The sequence below is a fragment of the Spea bombifrons genome, chromosome 11 (genome assembly GCF_027358695.1).
Source record: "Spea bombifrons isolate aSpeBom1 chromosome 11, aSpeBom1.2.pri, whole genome shotgun sequence".
NCBI lineage: Eukaryota > Metazoa > Chordata > Amphibia > Anura > Pelobatidae > Spea > Spea bombifrons.
Genome location: NC_071097.1, coordinates 29,082,954 through 29,104,018, shown reverse-complemented (window position 1 = coordinate 29,104,018; position 21,065 = coordinate 29,082,954). Strand labels below are relative to the sequence as shown.

The 21,065-nt window shown below is 38.5% G+C and overlaps 1 protein-coding gene across 1 annotated transcript in view; it reads right to left on the bottom strand.

Moving 5' to 3' along the window:
• The window catches only part of SLIT1 (slit guidance ligand 1), a 122,224-nt gene extending 104,144 nt beyond the window's left edge, over nt 1-18,080 (bottom strand). The window contains exon 1 of the mRNA XM_053450034.1: nt 17,453-18,080. Within this exon, the coding sequence (XP_053306009.1) occupies nt 17,453-17,649 (197 nt within the window). The 5' untranslated portion in view covers nt 17,650-18,080. The remainder of the gene's footprint in view (nt 1-17,452) is intronic.
• Nucleotides 18,081-21,065: the final 2,985 nt, after the last annotated feature.

Genomic DNA, 21,065 nt, shown 5'->3' with positions numbered 1-21,065 from the left:
TGCCTTTGCTAAAACGGTATACATTTACTTTTTGTGTTACTGAGGCCATTCATGGGCAAGTTTAAACCAGAACAAATTAAATTAAAGTCATCATAATAGAATAAGTAATATACTTTTTAGTTACTCGCCTGGTCTCCAGCTGAATGATCCACAAAGGTATCCATTCCACCGATCGCAAAAAATGTAAAGTACGGCAAATACATAAACAGAGGAATATCTATTCTATCTAGACTTTCGAATGTCAGGCATGTTTTTGTTATGTCTCAAACACTTATTAGTAGAGGAAGAACTACTTTCCATGAAAAATGGAAAAAATGTACAGACGCTGCACTGCGATACAATAAATTACATATTTTTAATACTTTCTGCGGAACAGGAATGTGTAACATATTGCACAACCTACCAGGACATTACATATTATTTTAGGAGTATTATTATCGCCTAAAGGGATACCAGTCGGACCCCACCGATGAGCCACGTGAAAGCCAAAAAGTATGGCTGGAGTTTCCTTCAAAATATAAGAGAATCCATAAAAATAAAAAAAATTAGAAAAACAACAGATTTCTCCTATACGGTACTTTTAAGTACCCTTAATTTATAACAAGCGTTTGCCTCCTAAAAGGCATTCCTTTTGTGCGAATACAACAAAATGTGTCCAGAAGTATTTCCTGTTAGAACATGAGCTTTTAATGAATTTTCCTGGTCAGAACGCCTGAAGCCTCATTGCATCATTTGTTTGCTATTTTGTTTAGACGCTTTCATGACAAAAGCAAGAGTTACAAACTATGTGGATGCGGGATTGTAAACACCCTTCAAGGAATTTAATTAGATGTTGATAAAAAAAAAAAAAGAAAATGTGGCATGGAAATGCCATAAGGCATATATATATGAAGCACAAATGTTCAGAATGAATGCCAAAAAACAGAAGAATGAGACTGTGTAATTTTAGCCTCTGCAGCTCATCTGCCTTCCAAAATTGTCTAATTTGTGTAAGAAGTTAACAGATGATGCTTCCCAGATTGGGATCAACCCCCTCAGTGTCAAAACCGCAGTATTTGGAAGGTTTGTAAAAAAGAAACAAAGAATTTGACAGCAGATAAAACCCATTCGGTCCATCTTAGATTCAGGATATCTTATGCCGATCCCATGCATGTTTTCATCCCCTTACTGTAAAATGCCATAACTGACATAAAAAATATAGATTTGTACCGTGTCAGCCATAGAAAGAGAAAAAGCACATTTGGTAAAGATGATTCCTTTATTGGCTAACTGACGTATAATGGATTGCAAGCTTTTGAGACTATCTAGATCTAATATGCCTGAAGAAGAGACCTAGATAGCCTTGAAAGCTTGGAATCCGTTATACACAACGGACATTTGTATCATAATAGTAAGAAGGGGATTCTGATTTACAAAAGCTTTTGGCAACCAGACGCAGAGATAGAATTAATGCTTTGCTTGCACTGAAAAAGTTTTAATCACCAAGAGCAGAGTTCTAGATTAAGCATGTTTTAGCTCAAGAGCCGGGAATTGTTGAAACTTGGGGCCATATGGGCAACCAACCGGCGATTGAAAAAACAGACATAACGGCTTTATTTCTGAAGGTGGAACTGAAAAATACTGCTGACTGAAGCACAATTTTTTTCTGGGAAGATGACCGAAGTTACTATATATTATTATGCATATATGTCAAGTGCAGTAAATCACGGGGCCAAGTACTTGACCACTAATGGTAACAGATGTTAGCCACTGCCCTACAATAAAGAATATTCTCAAAAACTGACATCAAACTAGACAGAGCTGCCGCACTCACTACAACTCAGTTGCGAATAATTACCAATATGGTCCGATGCTTGCTGGTGTTCCTGATACCAAAAGAGAACAGCTCAAGAGTTGAAGACTCTGTAAGGGCACTGATGTCATAAGGTGTGCTGAGTGTCTCCTATTTGGCTCTAACAGCTCTAACACCAGCAGGATTTAATGACATAATCACAGACAAATACAAGGCACAGAAATCTACACGCTGTTTATGCACAAAATACCTCATGATGATGCAATATTATGACAGCGTTGTATCACCCCTTAACGGTTTCCCCTTCATTCTCAGATGGGGACCATGGCGTAACGGGGCACCCTTAGCAGCTTCATACATTTTTGGTGGGGGTCATTGAAGCAGCTGCTTAAACTCCTAATGGGGCGATACTATGTATATGTTAGTATTTACATGTAACTGTGCATACACCTACACTCCCTAACAGGGGATTGACATGTAAGTGTAAAACCAACCACCACCCCATAACTGAAATGCAGAATATTGTATTTCCCCTCCTAAAATGATACTGCTTTTTTAAAGAAAGTGCGTAAATGAATGCCACCACTTTCTAACCTACAGAGTGCACATCGTATTTCTTTTAACTCTGTGTGGGCTCACAGGTAGTAAGGGGATCTTTCCATACAGGACAGAAGCAGATGCTCGAATCTAGCACAGAAATTATGAGCTTGAAAGATAAATAAAAAAGGTTGCAGAATGTTACACATACGGGACCCAAACGTTTCCCGTCCCTTAGGCTACTCTAGCACACATTAACTTATGGAGGAGGGTATACACCATACCTTCTTGCGTTAATACTGTAACTAAGGGTGTTATTTATTCTTCATCAGTTGCAAGGCGCACCAAGAAAACATTAAACATTAAGGGATGTTGTCATCCAAAAACATTATCAGCCCTACCTTTAAATTCAGCCTTAAATGTTGCAAAATAGTGCTTTTATGAAATGTAGTTCTGCCCAATGCAAGCTGTCCACAATGGTCAATCTTTTCTATGCTCTTATACAGAGATAAGGAATGCTAGCCGAGGAAGTCCTTATTGCACATGGTCATTCAATACAATGGCAAAACCACCAGCTCTGTATCTCTTGCCCTATCACCTGACAAAAAAGAAGTCAGGACTTTTAAATGACAGAGATCAGGTTCATTTAAATGCCTTTTTCTCCCCATATCCCAAGAAACAAAAAGTTTTATTCTAAGACGAAGCCACTCAAGCTTAATTGACGATGTGGCATCGCATTAATGTCTTAGAGATTCCAACATGCATGGTTGAATGAAAGAAGAGACAAGGAAGCTCTATTATTAATGGGAGGGTTCTAAAATAATATATATTTTCGAAAGTATTAGTAAACCCGACAAATACAAGGATTTTACACATCATGACGAAAACCAAAACAAGCTGCAAATCCGGTTTCATTTCTTTTCTCTTGAAGACATTGTAAGCTTACTAGAAAAGTATCCTTGTACGTATCCTTTTGTGATAATGCGTATTGTAAGTGAAAGATTCGAGGCAGACCTGCCAAAAGCCTCTTTTTTTTCCATCACCTCCTGCCTGTTATAGATCCTGGCAGACAAAGAGATTAATACACTAATCCCATCACTGCCTCCCCCTACCTCCCCGAGGGCTCCAGCAGTAGCGAGCTGAACAACTGGATGTACCATTCACAGCTGCACTGCCAGACAGAGCTTAAGAGCCCCGACCCAGCACCGGCGAGTATGTGTGGGCAGAAATTTTATAGCAGCTTTTCCTTAAAGACATATCATGCAATCCCAGCGATATTACTTTCCAAGTACACGGAAACATTGACTTTCACGGCAGATAAGAACAAGATTACATAAAAGAACGCACTTAGTAACCTTCTTGATATCTAGAAGACCTCACAAGAGGAACCCTTTGTGAGTAATGCTGGACTTGCCATAGGGGGCTCGTTTGGACCTGGCATGGATGGGCAAAAGTGAGAAGAGTTGGCGAATTAGCTCAAAAGAGATAGGATGCATCTTAAACATTTACCCTCCCTCTACCATTGGCTCCTTGTGTTCATTCAGAAGGAAATTTAAAAATAGTATGCCGCTGGAGTGATATTTCAGGTGAGTATAGAGAGCTGTCGGCCATCGTGTCACTGGCATTTGCCCGGTGTGCCAGATGGCCAGTCCAGGCATGATTTTAGCACATTAAGAATGAGTGAACAAGGCATTAGACAGTTTAAAGCTTGCGTATCATGACAGTGGAATTCCAGCCACCATACTTTTAAATCCTTTCATTGCTGTACTATAGTGATAAGGAACTACCCATGATGTTCTGCTATTTGTAAAGCCGATTCTGTCAACTTAGAAGCCTATTGTAGCTCAGAACACCACACCGACTGCACCATACGTGACGCATCGTGGAACGTTATCGTGGAAATATTTATGCCGTTAGTATATTGTTGCCCTGAGGTATATAGGATGTTTATGTCAAAGAAAAAATCAATAAATGAATCAATTAAAGTATCAGTGATTTATTGTGTCTCTGAATGTATGCCTCCATATACCATGGGGCAGAACTCTCTGTGTCAACCTGGCCATGTGCTATGAAAACTTAAAATGCTCGCTAATCAATCATTTTTCATGGGTGGAGCCATCAAAATATGGATGGCTCCACCCACACCTGTTCTTGCACCCTATTTTCCACCCATGCCCCACCCAGAAAGCCCTTCACATGTTGTTATTTGTTACAGAGCCTGGGAAGGAGCCAATGATCTATTGACACCTTGAGTTTAAATATGATCTTGAGAAACTAGAGACATCATTTCTGATGGAATTAGAATTTACTAAATGTATCGAGTATCTCTAATGTATTCAGTAGAAAATGTATCAGCTCAGTAGTTTGTTTAGTTGTTTGTCCTGTCATCCGCTAAACAGTAATTTATAGATGATGCGTAATTACATATTGTCGCATTTGTCATCTAAAACAAGAATTAGATCGTGCGTTGTCTATTTAGACATACATCAGAACAAGAGACTTTGCTTCATCATCACCTCGCGTAGCACCCAGCTTTAATGAGAAACAAAATAAACAACTTATTGACCAGAAAATTGCTAATATGTCATAGAATGGCGTGCGGCAGCTGGCACGGAGGAGCGTGGAGCGCAGGACAATAGGACATACCAGATGTTTGAACATTTTTGATCATTTCCTGGTAATCAGCGATAAAATCAGACACAACAGGACATGCTCATTAAGCAACTTTAACAGTTCTGCAGACTTTTTGCCCTTTTTGGGATAAAATGTGGAGAAACCAGTACTTTAACATCAAACTAAAATAATTACTTCCTTGAAGATGCCTTAACCAAATAATAATTGCAGGAAGCAGTACTTAAGTTAAGCCCTGCCAAAGGACGAGGGTCCTCCAGTTAATCTGGTGCAAGGTGATGAAATGTGAGGGCAATTGAGCTTTTATTATTGTTAAAAAAAGTAGAGAATTAGTTAAAAAAAAGGCAACAATCTGCTGCAGTACTTTATGTATTATGGGAGTGGGAATAAGCATCAGGTGGCTTGATGGAGGTAGGTACTCACATCCGTGTTAACTAAAGCATGTAGGTGTGATATGAAAACAAACATATTGTGCCTGGAAACATTAAATAACTTAGTCCAGAGACTCCTAAATAATGGCATTCTAATAGCTCGTCACAAACATTCAGTTGTAGAGTCTTGGTAATGGCGACAAAGAAATGGTTCTTATGGGAATCTATTTATCTACACTTAAGGTACCCATCTTCAAGCAGAGACTTCAGACATGATATACCAGCGAGAATGACACAAGTTGGCATAATCAGCTATTATCCCAACATCATTTAATTCAATAATATAATCTTACAAATCCAAGTTTAAGAAGCCAAGAAGAAACTGATCCAAAAAAGTATCAGATACCAGAAAAGACTAGGTGCCGTGACATGCTGGGATCTGTAAGTTCTTTGTTATGGATTTACGTTATTAAACAGAGATGAACGTAGCATCAGATGTTCAAATGGAAACCAGTCTAATGTGAATAACTTTCAATACTGCTTTATGACATTGATTGGCAACATTTAGTTCCTAGTATGGACCTTTAAATGGAAGCCTTTGGCCTAGAATGATATCATTGAATGATTTAAACAAACATAGCGATAGTGATTTTCTAAACATTGTACCTTTTCCTAATACCCAACTCAAATATCAACTTTTTATATGGAACTGATCAGGATAGCACGGATATATGTGTCCTTTGCCAAGTTCAATCAAGACCTATGGAGTGCTGCTGTTTGCATTCAGTAGACATTTTCCAACAAAAGCTCAGTATTTTCATATTTACCATCAAGTCTCAAGAATCAGATACAGTACTGACTAATAACAATATACGGTATGTATCAGACAATTGGATCTGCAAATATCAATAATGTTGATGGTAAGCGATAACTGCTTAGTCATTCCTACGTGCTTTATATAGTAAAAATTGCTTTAAAAATTGTAATTTGTTTAACAATCCCATGAGACCTAAATAAAATGACATCACTCAGTAACTCCTGTAAAAGCAGTGCCATCATTATTCATACTTGTTTCTGTACATGATCACTCAGATGCACTCACAGCGTGATATATGAGCCTTCAGCTATATTTATATAGATTACACACAAATGACTCCATCTGGCACACAGATTTTTATCAGAGGTATTGAATGAGCCCTGCTGTGGCCTGTTTTGTACCTGTCAAGAACCAAGAACTCGAGGGAGATTTAGAGTCACTGGACGAAAAAAAAAAATATATATTATTAATTCATATTTCAAACAATTTATGGGAGCATATTCTAGAAACATGTAAGAACGTCTTCAAAAACATAGACTCAGCTTAAAGGGATATTCCGAAAAGAATTGTGTGGATTTTTTTTTACTCCATATGATAGAAGAAAATGTCATATCTAATCACCATTCACGTTATGTTTTGTCTGTCTAAGTCTTCTAGACTTGTGGTTTCATGTGCACCGTGTGTTACGTGAATGGGAGACGCCTTGAATATAATATCAATGGTTCTTCAAAACCTTTTGTGCTACTTTATTGCAAATTCATTTCAACTGTTCTTATTTTTTAATGAAACCTGGTGGTCACAAAACGGGGTCTCTTGCTGTTGTTCGGAGATGTCTTGGGTGGAAGCAGAACACCCTTGAGAACAAGGTCACAAACCGTTGGAGGGTAGCATCTGTTCAACGGACAACCCAAAACACTTCATTATCTTAATGTCACACTATCACCCGGCTGTCATTTTTACACAACCTCACAAGTAACCTCATCTGAGCAGGGCCCTCCTCACCTTTTGTTTCCAGAAGACCAAGTTGTTACGTGACGCACTACCTGTTATGCCCTATTTACTTATTGTACATCACTGCACAATATGATGGTGCTATATCAATTAATAACTGCCAATTACCACTTTAGTTTCTAATCCACAATTACAGTTATTTTGTATCATTTCAATATATTTTTCATCAAAATTATATCTGAAAACAGAAAGTTTATGTAACTTTACACCTTCTGTGTTGGCCCAATACACAGTATCAACCCCAACTGGAGACTTCATTAAAAAAGGAGGTTTTTTTCATTAAATCCTCTGTTTTATTATATTTTTTTCTAACGTATAGCTCATATTCTTATAAACGTCCTGATATCTTTTTTAGATTTCTGGTTTGGTGCAGTTTCAGAAAGTCCCCTAGAAGCTGATCATTAGTAGTAGACTATAGGAAGATGATATTCATTAAATTATCACAATGTCTACCTGCGTGACAGCTGTCAGTAGTCTTGGGCCTTTTTAAAGTGCACTCCAAAAAAAAAAAAACGTTCCAAAGAGGAATTCTGAAAAGTAAACAAAAATTCTGCATCTATATTCCCCGCATCCCAGCAGCAGCTGTCAAAAAAAAAATGCCCAAGTAATTACCGACTGGTTGAGCATCTTAACAGCTTGTCGCATAATTCCCTTTTGAAGGAAACAAGTTTTTGATCTGCATTCCCATGATCATGACATCTGCATATGAGTTTCAGGGGAGTGTATGGTCCAAAATAAATTATACTATTCTTTAATCACACATTAACGCCGCCAAAAATAATGCTTAATAGATTTTGCGCATACACACACACATACACATACACACTTTAAAATCCACATTGCATGTGTTTGCATGACCTCTAACCCCAACTCTGCTTCAGTGCACTGGATAGAATATTAATGGAAACCTCACTGGAGTAGGTTAACCGATAAATCAATAACCATGCTTCTATTAACAGATCACAGAGGCGCTGAGAAAAGCCATTGGTTTTGAGCTCCCTAATAAAAGGGTAAATTGGGTAAAAGCTATAATGTCCCTTCGTAAAGTAAAGTTCCTCAAGAACTATGTGATTAATCTCTAGATCTATGATGAAGGAGAATCAACTCACCAACTGCACCTGACATTATAACAGGACTAACCAACGAGCTTCTCCTGCAAGAAGGGCCGAGTTTGCCCTGCATAATGCATTGTTCAATCTGTGATGTGACTTTCATGATCCGACCAAGATCCACATGCTAGGAAAGCTCAGTAAGGTCTGGCCCTTCATAATGCATTGCAAAACCAAACTCTACTTTGGTTAATTAACCCCCCTTGCATTTAAAGAGTTAACAGCACAAATAGTCAGGCATTGGATCCAAGGAGCAGCCAAACTAATAAAATGAGATAAGTAATTATTCAGCTATAGCGCAGCAACGGTATGGATGAGAGCGCTACGAGATGTGAATTAAAGACAAGATACTGCAATGCAGGACTCAACCACAGCGTTCATTACAAAGTTCAGTGAACCTGGGGAGATTATCGCAAGTTTATCTACAGCTTTCTGCATGGCTGCGGCAAAACTGGGCAGATGTGACATATACCTACAAACAAGCGCTGGTTAATACAGTGATTGACTATATAGCAATTATCGAAAGACAATATAGTAGCTTGGTCTTAAACTACACTATTTATGAATCTCATGGTTTTGTGGATTCTTAAACTTGTTTCCCGAAATGATATATATTTGGATCTTAGCTGGCATAACAATATTTATTTCTTTTCATTCTATTATATATTTCATGCATTTAAGACGAAGAATGCAATAAATGTGGATTTTGTTTTCAATAATGAAAACCTTTCGTTGTCTCTGTCCTGGAGAGGTCAAAAAGCAGATAACTTTGAAATGCTACAGCTTAAAAGAAAAAGAATAGCGAACGTTAACATAACACTCATCCGATTTATTAAAAACACACTCGTTATTGTGGTTTCTATGCTTAGAGACATATTTATTGTTCTACAGGAACCGAAGTACCATAAAAAAGATATAGATAAGCTAAATATAACCGGCCCCTTAGCCACATGGAATTTTAAGGTTCTTAATGTAATTTTAATGACAATATATTTGATTCGAGAAGAAAGTATCTCAATATCATTGCTAGACCCATACTTTATCCTATCCTGAACATCTGTAACCCAGACTATTTTCTGAACCGTAAACCCCCCTTTTTTTATTTTATTTATTTAGCAGAGGGGTATGGGGAACAATAAAGCCTTGAAGTGCCATAGGGGAGTGCCATGTTTTGCTTGGCAATGCACTTCACACCCCTCTGACACTAAAATGGGTTAAAGCCACCTTCATTCTCCTTTGTTCCCTGAAAGAACACCCTTTTATTGGCCATTGTCTCATCTCTAATCACCCATGTCTTCCCGTCAGTGGTAATTACTATTTGAACCCAGAGGCTGGAAGGGCTGTCAGCCTCCTTTGAGAATCAAAGCGTGCTCAGGAACCAGCTGGCAGGCCATGCAAATGTGTCCCCGTAGAGACCTAAACTACAACTCATGCCTGGTCATAACAGAGACGCAAAAAGAAATCCCCAGTCCTGGGAAATGGTAACCAACGGCAATTGTAACCACCAAATAATATGTGCAGGCTTTTTAATTATATCATCTGGACTTAACGGCACGATGATTTAGCATGCCGGAGTATGACAGCTGAATTTGCCGTGTTTCAAGTTAAGAAAGCATATGGAAATGTTTAGATCCATAAGCAATAATCTTTTACGTTGAGGAACGGAAGGGGTAACATGCCATAAAACACAAGTCTGTTCTTACTATTATGGATCACTATATATGTTTCTTACCCCAAACGCCATTTTTGAGTTCTGTGAATTTCAAAATAAAAACAGATACTCAAACAGATACTTGTTATAAAGGAACCACAAGGTGGATTGTTTGGTATTATATTTAATGATTAACCAAGGCGATGCAGAATCAGAGTGCCGGAGGTCCATTCTAATGCCTGAAGAAAGGACCTTAGTGACCTTAAAGATTAGCTCTGTTGCCTCCACTCCACACATAATTGTTACAAAATCTGACCTGACTAACCACTTCTTTTATGCCAGCTCATCAAGCCATTAATACAAGATACCTGAAGAAGAAACCTTTGTGTCCAGAAAGCTGACCCCTACAGTCCTCTCATTACTCCAATTGGTTACTTCAAGTGCACATTAGTAATTAACGTTACTGGTTTTATTTTAATTATGTATAGTTGCCTACAGTATCTCAAGTTCTCCTAAGCCGAGATGCCATTGAAGTCAATAGGGACTCACCTTGGGAATCATAAAGGAAGCCATAAGTGCTTGACAATTAGCAAATTACTATAACCAATGAGGATTGGGACTAGGAAGTTGCACGGGAGGTAAAACAGGACCTCAGCAGATATAGACACAATGGTTACTTCAGCCCACCTGGGCAGGAACACTCTCAAGACATGCAAGATGGAGAAAAAAAAACGTAGGACCTGCTTACATATGTAGCAGGAATTGATTCAGCCACGTGAAGAACATCCATCAGAAAACTCAATGGAATTCAAGCAATGTGGACCCCATCAGGACACCAAGGAAAAGCTAAGAAGATGCTAAACTAGGCATTGGTGGTTATAAGTAAAGGCATAATTAGTATTGCAAGGTCAACTTCATTTTGGGTGTTCCATATAACGTGTTCAAAGTGGGATGCCATTGTTGGGGGGGCATGGTTAAAGGGTTTTTAAAATCCTGACTGTGCCCAACCTAGTCAAAGCAGGCGCTATAAGTAAACATTACTCAGCTTACCTTGGTACTCTCTGGGTTTGACCCGGAGTCTCCAGGTGAAGCTCGGCTCCTCCAGGTCTGTGGGTCACTTTCCTCTTTCTCCCACTCCCACTTTATCTACCACACCCAGCTAATTTATGGCTAAATGGAGCTAGCCATGCCCCTCACACAGCTAGCCCCTCCTCCACACATGACTTACCCTCCCCTTGCATGGCTAGCCCAGACGTCACATGAAGCTAATTCTCTAGAAGAGGGAGAGCTCTGGATGACCTACCCTGGGATTTATATTGTTAATAAAAATAAAAAATACAATTGTTTAATGTAGATAACGTTCCATTAAGAAGAAGGTTTGATAAGAAAAGCAATGATTAACATGGAATCTGAACGGATTGGCTGTGCGACCGGGAAAGCCCTGACGATAAATATCTAATGCACGATCATTTTTCATCTTCGTTTACGGTCTCTACAGCTATATTGTCACTTAATAAATGTTTATGATCACTAATTGCTTATATGTGTTATTGACTAAATGAGGACGATTCCTCTTTCATGTCCAATAAATAGGTGCTATTCAATAATAGCGGGCATTAATCAAGATGTAGGATTTCCAAAAATCCCGCACGCCAAATATATCTGGTGTTAGTGGCCGGTTCCCAAACCTATTTACTAGCAAAACATGAAGCAGAATCAAAAATCTGCAAGTTAATTCTGTGCACATATGTCTAATTATACATTTTATTATAAAATAAATGAATCTAACTCTAAAATCACCTCCGGCCAGTAACCAGCGGAAATCATAATGATAATTTCTGTACTGGATCGCATTCTGTTTCAGAGAAGCCATGATGCTTGCCAGCACTGACAAACTTTGGCCGGTAATTAATGCCTCCTGGAAACAGAGAGTTTGGCAAAAGGTAACAGGAATAGGAAATATCATGGCTTAATCCGGCTACCAGGTGCAATATATCACATGGAGTTCATTAATATGTAAAACGTGTTTGAAAACCTGTCAATTAGCTTAGCTGATGTGTTCTGGAAAGTTTTTTTTTGTTAACATGTGAATTTAATCGTATGACCAGGCAGCATGAATTGTTTAAGAATACGTTTTCTATACAGAAAGTGTCTAATTTTAATGTGTTCATTATAACGCAATGCTAGGCCAGGCTTAGACAAAGAAAGAAGTGATAAAGAATAAAAAAAACTTTTTTTTATTATTCAATGCATGAAATGTGCCATTTTAAGCAGGTCTTGTGAATATTTACATTTCTGTCCTATTAATAGTGATTTCATCTTGATTAAAATATGAGTTGACCGGAAAATTTAAGGCTTTACATCCCATGCCTGATCTACAGTCTGTTGTCGAACAATATGTATTGTGCGCAATTTCATTGTAACGTGGATCAAAACGTACAAAAATAAATCCAATGGAAATACCACAATTTAATTTAAGGACATAGAAACATAGAATTTGATGAAAACACAATGAAACAGATAATTTGGGATTTTCATGAAGAATCCTTTGTGAATTTAATTGGATTACAATCTTTTGGTTGTCTTTGGATGTATAATGGCTGGTTTGGTGAAAACTCTACACTTTGGCTAACCCGTAGCCTGTAGCCATTTGTGAAACGGCTATAAGAAATTGATGACGTCACTCTTTCCTCTTAATCAAACTTATCAGCCCTCCACTGGAGGCCGAGCTTTGAAAAGTAACTGGAAAGGATGAAGAATAAAGTGTGTCCAATAATTCTAAATATGTTTGTCCTTCATAGGCATTCTAAAAGGCATCAGATCCACCATCCGATTTCCTGGCTTCAAGTCGTCTTAACAACTCTGAGAAGACATCTTTCAATATAAAGTTTGTCTAGAAACTTTGGCATCTCCTTAAACTATACACAAAGGGTTAATTGTATAATTCAATATTCTAGTGTTATTAAACAGGTAAAGGGGAAAATGTATTCGACCTTCAACTTTCTACATAACAAAGTTATACTAAAATACAAAGTTACCAAATCTATAATAAAAGAAGGTTGGCCTCTGACAGCGTGCCTTTGAAATTCCGATTTTCTCAATAGGGGCTTTAAAAATGACATTTTCTATAAAAAAAAATCAATATCCTGTACAATAGAATTCATGTATTTGTGCCGTGACCTATCACGCGTTACCTATTCAGCTGCCGACGTGCCGTACAGCCAAGTTTTCCCATTAAGAGCATTATTCAGCAAGGAAAGTTAAATCTAATCGAACCAATAACTCTCAAGTGTCCCTGTTTAGGAGGGACAGTCCCCCCTTGGCACTAGAATCACAATACATTTATTTATATATCGCCAGCAGATTCCGTAGCGCTGTTACAACAGGGTCAGTAAAATCATTTTAAACCACACACAATAACAAACTGGTACAAAAGGGCCCTGCTCTTGGGAGCTTACAATCTAGTCTGTGGTTGAGTAGCTCTTTCACCCCTTGATGTCCCACTTTATTTATCAATAGGTCATCAATTCACCTAAATCCCTGTCCGACGGCCACATCCCAAACCAGGTGCAAGTTTTCTTTAGATGTGATTAGTTGTTTGCCCATTACTTTCGATTACTGCATACAATAGACTTATTACACACTAGCATAATGAAATGATTAATAATTAATAGACCACGCATGACTCACAATAATGCATTAATGGCAAGAGGAGGTTTCTATACAATATTTAAGGCTTATGCAGAAGAGGAAACGTTCCTCTATGAATTATGGAGCAGCAGCTTAGAAACCCCCAAAATGATTGCGAGGATGATAAACGTCTTAACATAAATCACATATAACTCTCACAGAGGATCCACGTGGAAATCGAAGCCCAAGCCTTAGTACTTCTTCCCAAGGCTATACTGTTATACTGTTGGTTTCATAACGGTGTTTAGTGAAACGGTGATAGATAAGTGAGACAACCTCCCAGCAGAAGTGGTAGGGGCTTATACAGAGACGGAAGCTAAACATGCATGGTATGGCATATGGCTATCCTTAATCTAAGACAAGACCAAGGACTGATTGGAGTTTTAGAGTCACACGGAAAAAACACGCAGTCTAGATGTGTCGATTGGTTCTTATCTGCCACCAAATTCTATATTTCTGTGTTTCCTCACCAGTATACTCTGAAGGAATACATTCCCCTCCACACTCCTTAATCATATGCTATTCATGCGCAAGTTTCATTTGGGTACGTTATAGCAACAAGTGTGGTTGGCCCTCAAACGGTTAACACCATCTGCACTCCATCCCGGCACCGTTTGCCACTAATAGAGTTGCCGCAGCCCTGGTGCAATCAGCGGATCTGTCTAGCAAGTGCTTTATCTTGGTTTTTGTAACGGTCTGTCCTGCGCCGCCGAGGACTGTGGAATGCGTCGGTGATTTCTACATAAAGGATACTATTCATATTTTCAGCTGGTATTGGATGATAAGGCGTTACAGCGCGGGGTTACTAATACTTGAGAATGGGTTTAAAAAGCCAACACATGCAGTATAAGAAATTGTTAAAGTGTGCCACATGCGAGCGCTCTCTGTCTACACTGCACATGAATGTCTGCGTAGAAAACCATTTTTTTTTCCAGATGGTCTGGCAATGAAAACGCAGGAAATTTCCGCCGCTGTCTGCTATCGAGATGATCTAAACATAGACGGCTCATAATTACTTGGAAGGAGGCAAGGGATACCAATGCACTTGACTGGAAAAGCTTTGATAAGATAAGAAACCTAAAGGCAGACTGCGATCCCATTCGCCTGGTTCAGCCATGAACTGCTCCACAAACCTTGTGGTTTTCATTAAATTGCTTTAAAGTTTCTTTTTTCTCTTTTTTTTTTGGTATTCATCAAAACTTTACTCTTTTCCAAAGAAATACAAGTTAAGGCATTTCATTTACTCCTCTAAAAGCTCAGCCTGGAATTTCCTATTAAAAAAATAAATAATAGGAATTTTTAACAATTCTGCAAAAAGTTATAATACAGAATATTTATAATTATACTTTGTGACTCTTGTTCACAAATGCTTTTTCTTCTGTGGGTTTTTAGCTTGTATATTTTTGTCCCCTTAAATATAATTATGGACTTTGGATGCCTGAGCATGATGGGAGCTGCATTCCCCAGCACCTTGATGTTCAAAGTTTGCCTGTTCCCAGCTCCTTCCTCTAACCAGTCATTAAAATCATTCCAGCATGTACAGTTTAGGCTATTAACTGCATCCGTGTAATGGAGATGTGATGTAATTTGAGCTAGTCGACATGGAGAAAGATAATTAAAATTACTTGGTGATGAAGGATGTCTAAAATTTAATTGGTGGATGTATAATTAAATGGCGTAGTCAATAATACTTTACAGTTAACAGGTAAAAAATATGCCGCTCTGAACATTTATGAAATATGGCTACATAATGTATTTATATATTTAAGCAAAAACAATGAGTTTCAAAAAGCCAAATATTTAATGTTTTATCATGTTACAAAAAGAGGTATCATAATCTAAAACTAGAGGGTCAGAGGCTTAGATGGAATGTGAAGAAGTTTTACTTTTCTGAGAGGGTGGTAGATAAGTGGAACAGCTTCCCAGCAGAAGCGGTAGAGGCGACTACAGTGAGGGAATTTCAACATGCATGTGATAGAATAAGGCTTTTGAATCTAAGACGAGACCGACGACTGACTATGCTTGGAGTCCATAAAATAGGAAGACTAAATGGGGCTGAATGGCTTTTATCTGCCTTCAAATTCTTTGTTTCTGTCCATTAAATAATTATATAGAATTGATGCCAAAAAGCGCAGATCATACATTGCCTGTAATTTTCTGCAAAATTCATGCAAAATTCACGCCGTCAACGGTTATTAAATCGCTGTCGCCATCATGACAGTCAGTCTGCGATACTTTACATCTGCGACAAAGCTCCCAAACTTTCTGCAGAATGTAGGGCTGCGTCACTAAAAGCCCAGCAAAAACTTTCCAAATGGAATTAGAGCTGCAAAGAATATTTCTTATTACATCATTAACATTTGTTTATTGCAGCGGATATGTAAATGTGGATAAATCCTGATTTCCGAATTCCGCCACGCGTGTTCATTTTCATTTGCAATTGATTTTTTTTGACAAGGATAGAGAGAAGTTACCATCTAATTATGTGTCTGGGTGCTGTCTCTGCAAAATGGTCCCAGCTGTTATTCTTGTAAGGCCCCCAGTGCTTGTACTTGGTGAATATAACAGGGAAATATACAAGATGCTGGTGCTGACATATAATTGAAGTTTATGAGCATTTTTTTTTAGACTTTAATGGTTTTATGGCTAGAAACTAAGAGAGGAAGATTAAACTGTAGGGGAAAAATAAATAGTCTTACACGTTTTCTGCTAGAGATCTAGAGTTATGTATAATGATTAAACTTACAGGAGGTGATATCAGCACAATGCCTCTGGGTGCATTATCCAGAAACAAGAATAAACTGAGACTCTGGTCCCCCAAATGTTTGAATATAGACAGAAAATCAGACGCAGACTGAATACAGGATTTAAATAGGGGACACAGTGGGGATAATGATTTTTTCTTTGCTTTTCAGGCTTTATATGGAAAATACATTATATATATATATATATAAACTTAAATATATAAATATTTGTGTGTATACAAACATGCACATACATAAAATATAGTTTTTAGATATGTGAGTTTTGAAAAGCCCACTAGCTCTAATAGTTTGGTTTTTGGTAGAAGAGCTGTCAATCTATTGGAATCTTAACACATGCAAGTTATTGAGAGTTCTTTCTCAGCAGATGTTCTGCAGCAGCTGCAGGCTTTAAGACACTGGACCCTCTGCTAAAGTGTTCTCCAACACTATCTAGAATGATCCAAGTCGTGGAAGCCCATTTAGGTGCCAGCTCAGTCCTAGATGCAAACAGAAAAGGGGGCTTTTTGCTGATATGCCTAAGAATGCCAGCATATGTTGCTATCAATTGAATAGCAACCCCCTCCTTCAGAAAACCCAGCATGGCATCTGGTTGGGACTCTGCTGGTCCCAGTCCCTATGTAATCAAGGAATACCCTCAGTATTTGGCAGTGATAAATAAATGCTGATTACTTGGAGCAAATACAAAAGACAAAACGTGTCCACAACCCAGTTTAAAGAGCAAGCTAAGGCAAATACAATAAACCAGCAACAATTCTAAAGTTAGTAAATACCTAAAAAACAATCCCTGTCAATAGCAAAAATTGTAAAGATGTATAAACTAAAATTTTCATTTTAAAATATATTTTTATTTACCTAAAGTTTATATATATATATATATATACATATTGAGGGGGGTGATCAGATTACTTCAACCACATTACTTTTCACATGCCTACTATGCAAGCCATTTAAATTTTGTTTAACCTCTTAATGTTCGAGTTAGTGTTAAATACAGGCCACTTTAACCAGCCAGAGGGTTAACCAGCACAGGTGTAAATATGTTGTAGGGAGAAAAGGAAAGGATCCCTGGTGTACTTACAGTCTTTCAGTGTTCCTTGGGATGTTTTTTGGAACCGTTTTAAGTCCCAAACCATGGCAATCCACTGTGGTTCCACTGCAGGTACACAAGGCAGGGCATCCATTGGCACACACCAGGCAGACAGAGCTCCATGCCAGGAGCCAGAATCCAGCCTTGATCCACAATGAGAAGGTAGAGCAGCCCTTCTTCAGAGCCATGCTGGCAGAAATCACGTTTTTTTCCCAAAGCTGGAGTGCTGAAAATCCCTTTAAATCATCAGAGTCCCGGATAAGATCCAGGCAGTGTCCAGATTCCTTGGCAATCCCAATGCAAATGATATCGTATATATTAAATAAAAAAAAAGATAATGGGGTAATTTTAACAATTACACCATAGAACTTAAATTAAAGACATCCCTTTTGCTTTCTACTGCTACTGCACTCACTGGGGTTATTAAATGAGCTCCTTTGCACTGAAGTCTGCCCTCCTCTGTCTGGAGTTCCCCCTCTCTACCCTAAGCAGTGTGTCTCTGCTCTACAGCCTTGGTACCAGTATAAATACAAGGGAGAGAGACACACTGACACACACACACTCACACACATACACAAGCACATAACAGCAGTCATCCATCAATTCAGGGACACAAATATCAAGTCTGACTCCTCCCTGCTCCCTCCTCCTGTCTTCAAACCTTCCTCTATAGTCTAGTGTGCAGCCTTCTCTAATAGAGCCTTACCCCCTACAGAAGAACAGGGGAATGAGGAAGGGGCACATTACAGAAAACTACAATGACTTTGGAAGCAGGGCATGCATGTAGAGCTTTTAACACTCAGCACCTTGTTAAAGCAGGGAGATAAATGGCAGCCAGTGGTGCCTTGATACCTCCAAGCACTTAACACATAAAGAGGAGGGGGGGTAAGAACACAATGCTGACTGGCATGAAAAGCACTTTTTTTTTAGGAGAGTTCAAAGTTTGGTTGTGTGCAAAGCTTTATAACCCTCTCCCACCTATGTGTTTACTTGCCTGGTGCTCAAGGAGAAAGGGCAAAGGCTACATCTGCCCCAGAGCACTATGGTGCTATATTATAGTGTAACAAGATGCCAGTCCTGGTATATCATACCTTTCCTTCTTTAGATGGGGAAAGTCCCTCTTTGGAACCCAAAAATCCCCCCCTGTCTCTCTTTCCTTGCCAGAATATTTTCGGGATATGAGTGCATTGCAATGTCCTACAGCCCTAAAAGTTACAATATAGTTTATAGACACAGCAGTAAATATGTTTCTAAATAAAATACATTGTTTCAATAAAATGGACTCCTTCTAAGTGCCTTACTTAATGACATAGGTAACTATCAATTGGACACAAAGTCACACAAAAAGTCCAATTAATTAATTAATCTGGTATATGATCCAACCATTGGACACATAAGATGCTTACAGAATTTACTGATCCTTACAGATACCAGGGCTGGTCCTAGAAAATCCATCCATGATATAAAATATGAAGGCACTTTGCATGAAATATGTGCTTGGGTGAGTTGCCAAATGTAGCAACCATGACCATTCACACTGAGAGTCTAAAATAAAACCACAAAATCCCCCCTTTACTTTTGTAAAAACACACATGCTGTGTGTCCTGGACTTTACAACAATGAAGTAAAGTGAGGCAGTCGGTCAGGACAGGGAAGCAAAGGGTAAAAGGAGTGGCTGTGTGATATACAGTATTCCTTTACCAATCAATAAAGCAGAATCATTGAGCTTTATCACAAATTGACACTTTAATATATACAAATTTTATTTGTGTATTCCTCCAAGATCTAACCCCTGCCCTACAACTATTTACAACAATATACATCGAGACTTTGACTCATATACGTTCTCTACCTCTCCTCCCTCCTTTTCATCTTATATAGAGGATTATGTGCTATTGCTGTGCAATAATAGGACTCTTTCTGAAAGAACTGTAGTGATCCTCAGATCACTCATCCATAGACATATGGAATAAAACATTAAAGGGAAAGTTCTTTGTTTCAGACACTTAACCAAGGACACTTTTTGTTAAACAATAAGCAACTCTACAATTCTTTTAAATGTAACAAGAAATATGAGATCAGTTAATGTGAATTGTGCCGCATTGCAATGCTGGATCTGAAAGAATTTAGAATGGTGTGAATTCTGTCCATGTTTCCCATTAAAGTGAAAAGCAAGACATACTAGATGGATACTTTAAATGTACCTTATACTGTAATCCTTGGACTTGCCATTTGGCCATCAAGTACCTGCGGGGTTGGTACCAACATGTGATGTCACACACGCCATGTTCCCGTTTTAAAGGGACAGTGCAATTGCAATGCTACAAATGGAGGCTTACATACACTGGGCAAAAGTATTGGGACACCTGACCATTCCACCAACAGAGACTTTGATGACATAGACAGTAATATGTAGTTGGTCTCCCTTCGCAGCTATAACGGCTTCCACTCTTCTGGGAAGGCTTTCCACAGGATTTCGGAGAGTTTCATCCCAAAAGGTGTTCAATGGGGTTGAGGTCAGGGCCCTATGCAGCCGGTCAAGTTCTTCCACACCAAACTCATCCAACCGTGTCTCTATGGAGCTTGCTGTGGGGAACAGTAATGCTGGAATAGAAAAAGGCCTTCCGCAAATTGTTCTCACAAAGTTGGACCTGAAGGATACATACCAAGACATACAATTTTGGACAATGCTATGCTTCCAGCTTTGTGGCACGTTTTGGCAGTTTCAGGACAATACCAAGGTCAACATATAGTCTCCATATGCTTCTGGTGTGTGTAGTAAACATGGTTATTGTATAGAACCCTCTGTCACTGAAAGAGTTAATTCACTTACATACGAGTTTCAGAATATCACTTTGAAACCATAGGTCATGGAAAGCAAATGCCTCAAGCCAGGGGTGGAAATAAGTCATTGTTTATAATTAGGTTAAGGAGAATGTGCATTGTGTAAGGTAAGGCCTTGCATTTTAATATATATATATATATATATATATATATATATATATATATAATGTGTATTCATTTTCTGGGTTATATTTCTAGGTTATATTATTTTGGGAGCTTTATTGGTGGACATCCGCTGCCTTCATCTCAGTACATAATTGTATTTAGTTTATAGAACTGTAGAATCTGGGAAAATCCGAAGAATTAGTTTAAAACTCCTTTTCTTTTGAACGTTAGACCGCGACGCCAGGTATCCTTCACTTTAATTTATGGAAGGAGAGAAATTTGTAAGAAGATCTGGTTGCGGAACAAATGTTCCACCTGGCGTCCAGTGCCAGATAAACGAATACCCCACACGTTAGGGAGGTGGCTGTAAGAATGTAAATGATATATACGCCCGTAAGATACTAGAAATCTTAAACTGCACTGAGAGCAAAAGGGCAGATTGGGATGAAACAATATCCTGCGAACCATACTGGTTTTGTCTGTATCTTTCCAGCTCTACCATATAAAAAAAAATCCACACCGGTCTGCCTGCACCGTCATGAAAAAAGCAGAATTTTTAACCCATTCAATGCCTACAGTGCTGCTTCTTGTTGCTCTTCTCCTAGAGTTCTGCCCTAATGTATGTAATATTATGTTATTATTAATCCTAACAAGC